We start from the raw sequence: 10740 nt of genomic DNA, 5'->3' as shown, positions 1-10740 counted from the left end.
AGGTCAGAAGAGCTGTTTTTACATCGTCCTTCAGAAAACAAATAGGAAAAGTAAAATGGAAATGTTTCGTGTATCCTGCATATGATAAAAAAAAAATCTGCTAGTTGTAGAAGAAATGTTAAGACCTTTGTATTAGACATTATGTACCTAACCTAAAGTTATTAAAATTCACAAGTCCTTTAAATTAAGCTAGAAAGAAAATAAACAGAATTAGTGACCACCTGGAGTGCCAGGACAGCCACTGAAGGAAATAACTCACGCCTGGTTGTGAAAATTCCAGTTTATGTGTCATTCTATAACTTAAAATTATGTGTATCGTGCCAACTTGGAGAGCGGTTGGAGGGTTTGCAGAACCCCTGTGTTCACGAATAATCACGTTTGAGATCAGACGTTTATTTCCACATGTGAATCATACCCAGGGAGTGACTCACGGGCAGGCCGCGGCTCCTCTCCGCAGGGCAGGGCCTTGGGGTCCCTTCATCTCAGGGACACGGAGGGCACGGGCACAACAGGACCCAGCGCCAGCTCTCTGTCTGCCCCCGCCTCGCCCATGTTCTGGTTCTCCTCCCCCTGTAACCCAGCGCTCGGGCAAACACTGAACTCAGTCACGAGCAGAGGACCCACAAACGGAGCCGTGTCAATACAACCTGTGACGACTCCCAAGTCAGACCAAAACCTGCAGACACGGTTACAATTAGGACAGGGAAACCCAAGGGAATAGTTCACGTTCTCTGGTATTTTACTAAAAACAACCGTTAAGAAACAACCATTGCTTTAAATGGCATACTCTTTTGAATACGTGTATACGCACACGGTATATGTGTATACGGTACGTGTATCCGTATATAATCTTGACGAGGAACCATATGCGCACCTGCGTGGGCAACACATGTGACAAAAAGCTAATCATTTAGAAAAGACTCTCTTCGTAGGAAGCGCAGTAATCACGATGTTCACAGAGCTCGCCTTTATTTTACCTTAAATATAGTTGCAGTTTAAAAAGCTTCAATAAATTCCACGATTTAAAATAGAGATACCAACACATTTTTTCATGGTCCACAAATGATTCCACGGATTTTCGTTAGCAAAGTCGTTTATAGTAGAGTTTTCATATTTGTGTTCTCAGGTAATCATTTGTATCTTCTCTCTCTCTAAACACTGAGACTTGCCTAGTGAATTTGGGGAGGAAAAAGGAAGCTAAACATTAGTGGTAGTTCTTTCCAAACGACAACAAACCAACCACCCTGATTTTAGAACTGGAGAGGGTTTTAATGCCACCAAATTCTACCCTGGGTACAGAAAAGGGAGCAGGGTGTGAGGGCCGGCCCGGCCCGGTGCCCCCGTGCCCTTCGCCGTGGCCCCGCCCGGTGCGCCAACACGCCACACGCCTGTCAACTGGGGACAAAGGTGTGAGCGCCACCACGGGAACCGTGTCTGGCGGTTGCATTTTAACGTCCTCCCTGCGGGAAGGACGCTCAAGTAACGCCATTATTTCCCGGCGAGGTGAAGACGACAAGGGGAATTTAACGTTCTCCCTCGCTTTGTACAGGACGTTCCGTAGACTGAGGTCAGCCAACCGACCCGCTAAACAGAACCATCTCGGGGCGCGTTTCTCCACGAGGCGCGGCGGCGGGAAGGCCTTTCAGAGGAAGAAACGAGTGCCCGCTCCCACCTCGGCACCAGTCATCAGCAAACCGGCTCAGGATTTTAACACAAAAGGCCCGGCATGCTCGCCAGGTGACAGGCCGGCCACGGGGCTGCACGTATGTGACACGATCACGCTGCCCCAAGTGTGCACCAGAGGAAAGCCGCGAGGCCTCCGGGCTTCCGTGGCATCAGACAGGCAGCCAACAAACACGGCGACCCGGAGGTGGTCGGGCTGGGGACGCGCACGCGGCCCGGTAGTGAGGAGATAGGCCTGACGTGTGTCGGGGCTCCGGGAAGCTGGGGTCGGGGCCTGGCCGCGGCGGCCACGCACAAAGCAACAGCAGGCGGGGGCCACGGCCTTCTCGCTTCCGAGGGGACAAAATTAAACAGCGCAGAGTTTAGAAACAATTGCTTTTTAGCCCTTCAGCAATACTTTTTAATTAGTTTGAAACGTTACTGGTTCCCGTAATGAACCCAGAATAGGAATATATTTAAATAAATAATTCTCAGGGATCGTTGGCATTTACGGCTGACGCGCGGTCTGCGCCACGTGGAGCTGACGTCAGGAGCAAGCGAAAACCCGGGCCTGTTAAGCTGAAACGCCCCCGGCTTTACACTAGAAATGTTTTCAAAATAAGCAGATCACGTTTTCCCTGCATTGTAATTTATATTATTTTAAATACAGGAACCTTTATTTCACCATTTTAAAACACAAACTGAATTTACTGTCTGACTTGGCTCATGTTTCAAAATCTCCACCCCAGCACTGAAACCAGCCTGGGTCCATCCCTAAGGTGGAGGGTTTTGTGCTGGGAGGCTGACCTGGGCCGTTAGTTCGGTGGTTAGCGTCCTCACCCGTGCTTTGCAAGGACCCCCCACCTCCCAGGCAAAAACTATTTCTAGGTATCAGTAGTTATCGAAAAAAGAAACGCATCATGCCTGTTGAAACCAGGAGCTGTTAAATTATTTAAAGTTTTACGTCTTCTCAAATGTTACCGGGGAGGTAAAGCTTCCTTTATGGTAAAGACATCCTCCCTCGGGAGCTAACGGACGAAGGTGCTGGTGGTGGACACACGGTATCGTGAACCGCGCGCCCCTTCGTTCCCGCGCCTACAATGTGGTTCGATGCACAGCCGCGTATTTCTGAAGCGATCCGAAGAGCCAACACCGGCACTGAGCGTTGAGGGTGGGAAGGCAGTTGGGAGGGTAGTCATTTGTGGCCACCGCCAAGGCTCTAACGGGTAGGCGTTTTCTACCACATCGTCTTCCGTCACAGATGTAAAAAAAAAATCCACAATTAGGAGGTTGCGTTTTTATTTTAGAAAAAAGTGAAAAATAAAAATTTCAAGACCAGTTGAGATACATTTAGCTATTGCTCAGATCTAAGCTGTCAACCCTCGTTGACTTTCCTCGGAGAAACACCACGGATATACGTCCACCATTAATGACCGTAACCTCAAGTCCCACTTGTTTCCATTTGAATAATCAAGGAACGCGATTCAGAGATAAGATTACATCCTGCATTTTATTCATTTCCATATGACAAAAATAGTCACCTAGACTAAGACATCCATTTCAATCAGTAGATGTGTCGAGCCACAGGTTTATCATAAAAAATATTGGATCTTGGTAAGAGCGCCGGCTGGCTCCGGGGCCCCGGCCCTACATGGTGCTGCAATAGAAAAATAGTGTCTCTCTTCACCACGCGGAGAGGGACGGCCTGGTCCTGAAGACGCAGGGGCGCGTCTCGCGGTCCCTTCACAAGCCATCTTATTTACAACACTTTACATTTCTTTTCCCTTAAGTTATATACACATCCTTCTGGGAGAAGAGAGAGCATCACACGGTACCAACTACTAACCAAAACCAAAACCCAAAACTCACACCAAAGAGGACACATAAATAATAAAAACATTCAACCGCTGAAGGCCAGTAGTGCCACGTGGCCGGGCCGAGGCCCCCGCCCCGTCTCCCGAGAAGGGATGGCCCCTCTGGCCTCGGGAAGCAGAGCTGGGCGGGGGGAGGGGGGGACCATGCTCCATCCGACGGGAAGAAACAGCTCAGTCTGCTGATGAGGAGTCTTCGCACCTGTTTCTGTTCAAGGTCACGACCTGACTCTATGGCTGTTGTCGTGCTGGGAACATCGTCCTACTTCTCCACGTTAGCCGGGAAGTCACTGCCGTCCGGTCCCTTCTTCGGGGCGCACGACCCCAGCGCCACCCAGCCGCCCGCGACACCTCGGGAGGGACGCGGCCGGACAGGCCGCCCAACGCACAGAATGAGGTAGAAGGCGGGCCGCGGCGTCGCAGGCGCTCCCCCCGCCCGCCGCCCAGCACCCCCCCTGCCCCGGGGCCCTGCCTCGCGCCAAGCAACTCAAACCTCGTCAGCAGCTTCAGGCTGGATTTTGAGTAGTTAGATGACATTGTGCTTTGTTCTCATCTGAGAAGATAATAAATAAATCGGGACTCAGACAATGTCCCAGTTACGACTGATGACACCGCCAGACCTCTGCTATCTCTCCCCACTTTACTGCACACGGGGAGCGGTGGAAATCTGGTCCGGGGCGTGTGAAGAAAAGAGAAGAGACTGAAATTGCACCCACGCGGTCTCTAGGTGAGTTCCCGCCGTTTCGGTGCCACGGGCCTACGATTAATTCATCAAAGCTGTGTCAGGGGTGGTCAGGCTTTTCAACGGGCTTCGTAGAAAAGTTAAATAAATCATTTTAATTTAGGAAGTGGCAGGCCCTAGTTGACTGAGGAACAGACAAATCCTGGTGGCTTTTCTGTCTCAGTGGCACAGATTTCTCATGTTGTTTGACCTTAAGACAAAACAAGAAACTGTAACAGTTTTTCATTTTCCTTAAACCAAAGTACTATTTATAAAATACTTTACATCTTTTTAAGTTTTCAAATCATAGACAAACCTCTCTAATACAAAATACTAAAAGTGCAATAGTATAAATTAAGAGTTTGCAACCACATTATACAAACATTACCTTTTTATTGTACAGCTTTGATAACGTGAAATATTTCCTCACAACTGCTTATACTGTTGTGAATAATTTACGGTGACGTTTGTCTGTAACTTGTTCCCAGTCGCTGGGCTACAGACCACACTAGGGAACAATTGTCCACATAGCAGCTACAAACATTTAAGTTAAAAAAAAAAAGAAAAGAAACCGAAGAAAAGCGTGGTCACTGACAGGTGCTTGCACACGAGAGCATGCCGTCTTTCCCAGTGTAACTTCACGATTGCCTGCATTGAAATAACTCACTTATTTATAGTAAAACAAATTCTGCTTTAAAAAAAAAATCATCACATGGCCAGATGTATTCTGCAGTACAAAAGCTTCCTTTAAAGTTGGGGCCGTATTATCTGTTACCCGCATAATCTTAACATGATAAATACTACAGACGAAGGCAGTGCCGTAAGACACAGCGCTGGGGGTACCGGACCACATCTTTCAGTTAATAGTCTAAAAACAGAGTTCAAGTTTCTAACTAATTCGAACAAAACCTTCGAGTGAGTGTCGCTGGAACAGCACAGGCGACCCCTTTCTCCTCTGGTGGGGGGGGGAGGGGGGACGGTATTAGGTTCGGGGAGGAACCGACCGGGTGTGGTCTGAGCCCTTTCCATTCCCAAGGCGGTTTTACAAGGACTTCTTTTTGACTTAAACGTATTTAGGAGGTTACGGGGTCCCCAAGAACAGTCCAGCTCACCGTGGAGAGAAGTACCATGCAGAGCTTACGAGACAACCTTCCAGCAGCCACACAGTGAACGTATTTTCTACTACGGGTAAAATGTTAAGGAGAACTCGGACGCATGGCTGCACAGCCTGACGGTCGCGCTCGACGGGGTGCGCGTGGGACGGAGGGACGGGCCAGGCCGCGCACACAGCTAGTTAATACCAATCTCCTTGTTATCCTCGATAAACCTCGTGAACGGACGGCTGGCTCCCGTTTCCGAGTTTGCTTTGTCCAAACTCACAATGGGCGGACTACCGCCGGTGCGCGCTTTGTCCATCCCAGCGGTCAGGGAACCCAGGGGGGGGATAGCACTTCCGCCGAGACTTACTGGGAGCTGGGGAATGCCGCCATTCTGGATGACAGAGATCTCGTTGTTCTTCATGGCGAGACCGTTTGTGATAGCCGCGGCATACTGGTTCCAGAAGCTGGGGTCAACGTTCATCGCTCGTGCTGCCAGATCCTTCTGGAACATTTCCGAAAACTTCAGAGCGTCGCCACCTAGCAGAGCCATGGGGTTTTCCACTGACAGGCGGCGGCCACGCCTCGCGGGGGCGTTGTTCCACATGTGTGTGCCCATGTGCACCTGCGTGAGAGACACGGAGACAGGCACAAGTAAGCCCGGCACGGAGGCAGGTGCGTGCCTGTCCTACGCTTCCCACGTGTCACCCAGACACCCAGCACGACGGTTTCGGAACCGGGCTTCTGTTCCCCGCTCTGAGCATCGGTCTGGGGACACCAAACATTGTCGGGTGGGCTTTTCTGAGCGGCTTATACTTTAATGCGTGACATTTCTTTTTATGAAATACAAAAAGCAAGACCGGCCGATATGTTCTGAAGTTTCTTTCAGCTGATGAGCTTGACGGGGTAACTCCCCCACGAGGTGCAAAGTCCGAAGGCCACCCAGGAAGGCTCCAGAGCTCGGAGGGCACACAGTCCCGCCCCTCAGTCCTCTCCCCTGGCCTCCGCAACGCCGTCTTTGCACTCCTGCTTCACTGGGCCTGTTTGGTGGCTTTCTCCCAAACGTGGAAGGGGCAGCACCTGGGGCCAGCAGAGACCTCAGGCGGCTCACGTCCCAGCCCTAAGGAGCAGCCCCAGGTGGGGAGCTTTCCAGAGTCTCTGAAGAGGACTCCGGAGCCCGGACAGGCCTGTGACGTGGACAGAAAGAGGCGTGTTTCTCTACAAACACTCATCTAATGTCCTGTCCACACTTCACCTTCCATGGAACATGTATGGTGGGGTCACCTGAAAACGTGAGCACTACCCTGGGCTGTTCTCCTCCGGCCGTCAGGCCGAGAGGCTTCTCACCAAATGCCCCCAGCCCCTGCTGGCAGCCACAGACAAAACCAGGACAAAGCCTGGCCTCTGGACGGGATTTGTTATTTGTGTCTTATGGGAGTGTTTAAAAGCCACGTTCTACCACATTTGGGACCGCACCGGGTCCCGGGACTGCTGCCCAAGAGCAAAGCTTGTGTGGTCACCCCCCCAACAGCCTCCTCAAGTCCCACCCGCCATGTGGTCACCCCAACAGCCTCCTCCAGCCCCACCCGTGTGGTCACCCCCCAAAGGATACACCCCCACCCCATGTGGTCACCCCCCCAACAGCCTCCTCTAGCCCCCCAACCCCGTGTGGTCACCCCCTAACAGCCTGTGCCAGCCCCCACCCCGTGTGGTCACCACCCCAGTAGCCTCCTCCAGCCCTTCCCGTGTGGTCACCCCAACAGCCTCCTCCAACCCCCCCACTCCTCTGTGGTCACCCCCCAAAGGCTGCACCCCCACCCCATGTGGTCACCCCCCCAACAGCCTCCTCCAGCCCCCCCCGTGTGGTCACCCCAACAGCCTCCTCCAGCCCCATCCGTGTGGTCACCCCCCAAAGGCTACACCCCCACCCCATGTGGTCACCCCCCCCAACAGCCTCCTCCAGCCCCCCCGCCGTGTGGTCACCCCAACAACCTCCTCCAGCCCCACTCCGTGTGGTCACCCCCCAAAGGCTACACCCCCACCCCATGTAGTCACCCCCCCCCAACAGCCTCCTCCAGCCCCTCCCGTGTGGTCACCCCAACAGCCTCCTCCAATCCCCCCACTCCTCTGTGGTCACCCCCCAAAGGCTGCACCCCCACCCCATGTGGTCACCCCCCCAACAGCCTCCTCCAGCCCCCCCCGTGTGGTCACCCCAACAGCCTTCTCCAGCCCCATCCGTGTGGTCACCCCCCAAAGGCTACACCCCCACCCCATGTGGTCACCCCCCCAACAGCCTCCTCCAGCCCCCCCCCCCCGTGTGGTCACCCCAACAGCCTCCTCCAGCCCCACTCCGTGTGGTCACCCCCCAAAGGCTACACCCCCACCCCATGTAGTCACCCCCCCCCAACAGCCTCCTCCAGCCCCTCCCGTGTGGTCACCCCAACAGCCTCCTCCAATCCCCCCACTCCTCTGTGGTCACCCCCCAAAGGCTGCACCCCCACCCCATGTGGTCACCCCCCCAACAGCCTCCTCCAGCCCCCCCCCCGTGTGGTCACCCCAACAGCCTCCTCCAGCCCCCCCCACCCCGTGTGGTCACCCCCCAAAGGCTACACCCCCACCCCATGTGGTCATCCCCCCAACAGCCTCCTCCAGCCCCCCCCCCCCGTGTGGTCACCCCAACAGCCTCCTCCAGCCCCCCCCACCCCGTGTGGTCACCCCCCAAAGGCTACACCCCCACCCCATGTGGTCACGCCCCCAACAGCCTCCTCCAGCCCCCCCCCGTGTGGTCACCCCAACAGCCTCCTCCAGCCCCCCCCACCCCGTGTGGTCACCCCCCAAAAGCTACACCCCCACCCCATGTGGTCATCCCCCCAACAGCCTCCTCCAGCCCCCCCTTACCCCGTGTGGTCACCCCCCCAACAGCCTGCTCCACCCCCCCCCACTCCTGTGTGGTCATCCCCCACAGCCTCCTCCAGCCCCTCGGGGGGCCGGGCCTGCACTGAAAAGCCAGCCCTTCGCCACCGCTACATGATATGCGTGCCCCCGCTAAGTTCACGCACACACAAACACGTGTGCACGTTAGACACAGGTACACGCAGCACGACACGGGCACGTGCCTCGCTACTGGAGGGGGGTCCCCAGCACCTCTGCCCCCCCACCCCCACCCCCCGTCCCCCGGATCACAGCAGAGGCCCTGCCTGCAGCACCTGAAGTGGGTGGGGAGCCTTGGCGGCCGAGCCCCCCACCCACCACCGCGCTCAGCCGGGCGCCGGCCCCCCCGCGCCTTACCTTCAGGTTGCCCTTGGTGGTGAAGGCCCTCCCGCAGATGGTGCAGCCGAAGGGCTTCTCCCCGGTGTGCGTGCGCTCGTGGATCTGCAGGGCGCTGGCCGACGAGAAGGTCTTCCCGCACGACTGGCAGTTGTGCTGCTTGGGCGCCCGGCGCGGCGGGGGGGCCAGCATGGGCGCGAGGCCGGGGCCCATCACGGCCGGGGGCCCGGGGGGCACCTGCACGGCGGCCGGCAGCGGCGGGCCCTCGCCCAGCGCGATGGCCCTGCTGTGCCCGTTCACTTCCATTTTGATGGCGGCGGGCGCGGGGCCGGCGACCAGGCTAGCGGTGGTCTGGCCGGGACCTAGGGCAAAGTCGGGGTCAGATGACTGAGGACGCGGCTCGCTCAACGCGTGCGTCAGCAAGTGCTGCTTTAAATTCCCCCTAGTGGAGCAGCCGCGGCCGCAGAGCGCACAGAGGAACGGGCGCTCCTTGGTGTGGCTGCGGTGGTGGATTTCCAACGCGCTCCGGCACGCAAAGGGCTTGCGGCACACGCCACACACGGCGCCCGGACACTTACCCCGATCTCTGCTCAGGAACAGCAGGCTAAAGGGGGCCTCCTCCTTGACGGCCGGCCGGCCGGGCTGGGCCGCCGTGAGGTCCAGCGCGCCTCCGTTTTCGGGGGCGGCGGGGGGGCTGTCCGGCCTTTCGGTCTTTAGCGGCGTTTCCTGCGGCTCCTCCTGGGCGCTGAGCCCCGGGGACTTGGAGTGCAAGCTCTCGCTGTGGCTGTTCATGGGCGACAGGGCACGCGTGGAGGACGAGGACTCCGACAGGGCCGGGCTGCCCGCGCTCCGGCTCTCCAGGTCGCCCGCGGCCGACGAGGAGTCGTTGCTCAGGCGGTCGCTGTCCCCGGACCCGTTCTCCACGGACCTCAAGGCGGTCAGCTGTGGGCAGCTCGCGACCGGGTCCATCATCTTCATCTGGTTCTCCAGGGCGGCGATGCTGGAGATGACGGAGGGGGGCGAGGGCGGGCAGGAGCCCGCGTAGGGCAGCAGCGGCTTGGGCGGGTCGCCGGCCGGCTCCCGCGGCTCGGCGTCGTCCTCCATGGAGTTCTCGTCCGCGTCGTCGTCGTAGCCGCTCAGGGCCTCGGCGGCCTTGTCGTCGTAGGGCAGCTCGGCGTCCATGGCGTCCGGGAAGCCGTCGGGCAGCGGCGTGTTGGGGATCTGGCCGCCCATGTGCATCCGGATGTGCTGCTGCAGGACCACGGCGTTGGTGAACTTCTTCTGGCAGATGGGGCAGGAGTGCTGCACCCGCAGGGGAGGCTTGGCCCGGTGCACCCCGAAGTGCGTCTTCAGGTTGCCCTTGGTGGTGAAGGCGCGCCCGCAGATCTTGCACTTGAACGGCCTCTCCCCCGTGTGCGTCCGGTAATGCATCTTCAGGGCGCTCTGGCAGCTCAGCACGCGGTGGCAGATGACGCACTGGTTGGGGTCCGTCATCTTCTTGTCGATGTTCTCCACCAGCTGCTGGAGCTTCGAGGTCTCGGACGTCTGCATGGAGTCGAGCAGCCCCCCGAAGGGAAACTTGGCCTTGAACTGGTCGGAGCCGGGTGGCAGCACGGGGCTGCAGAGGCCCGTGCAGATGCTGCCGTCTGCCAGCGCGGTGGTGGAGGCCGCCGCGGACGTGGCGGAGACCTGCCCGCTGGCGGGGACGTCCCCTGCCCTGCCGTTGGCGCCAGGCAGGCTCGCGGGCTCGGGTTTGGTCAGAGAGGAGCCGCTGAGCGCTGGCTGCGGGGACTCGGCGGTCCCGGGGACGCCCGACTCGGAGCTGTTGAGGCCGGGGGACAGGGACGTGCACTCGCTGGACGCGGGCGAGGGCCGCTGCGGGGAGCGGCTCGCAGGGGTGAGGCTGGGGGAGTCCGCGTAGCTGCTGACGCCAGGGAGGGTGGGCGGGAGCTGCAGCCCGACCGACGTGGGCACCGTGGGCAACACGGGCTTGCTGTCCAGCCAGGTGGTCACCGGCTTCTCTGGAGGCAGCGACATCCCGTAGGGGATCCCGGAGCAGGTGGGCACATTGTCCAGGTACTCGGGGACGGGGTAGGGGTTCATCTGGATGTGCGGGTACTTC

General features: G+C 57.6%; 1 protein-coding gene across 2 annotated transcripts in view; it reads right to left on the bottom strand.

Moving 5' to 3' along the window:
* Positions 1-2944: 2944 nt before the first annotated feature.
* SALL3 (spalt like transcription factor 3) overlaps positions 2945-10740 on the bottom strand; it is a 20756-nt gene continuing 12960 nt past the window's right edge. The window contains exons 2-4 of one of the 2 annotated variants that reach the window (XM_060611762.3): positions 9197-10740; positions 8640-8980; positions 2945-5976 (exon numbers count right to left, since the gene is read on the bottom strand). The exon at positions 9197-10740 is cut by the window's right edge and continues 1390 nt beyond it. In XM_060611762.3, coding sequence (XP_060467745.3) covers positions 5545-5976; positions 8640-8980; positions 9197-10740 — 2317 coding nt within the window. In that variant the 3' untranslated portion in view covers positions 2945-5544. Of the gene's footprint in view, positions 5977-8639 lie in introns of both variants that reach the window. The other variant, XM_060611759.3, reaches the window with a different exon arrangement.

The sequence above is a fragment of the Panthera onca genome, chromosome D3 (assembly GCF_046562875.1).
Source record: "Panthera onca isolate mPanOnc1 chromosome D3, mPanOnc1 haplotype 2, whole genome shotgun sequence".
Classification (NCBI taxonomy): domain Eukaryota; kingdom Metazoa; phylum Chordata; class Mammalia; order Carnivora; family Felidae; genus Panthera; species Panthera onca.
Note: the sequence above shows the minus strand (reverse complement) of the source record. Positions and strands in the feature narration are given on the sequence as shown.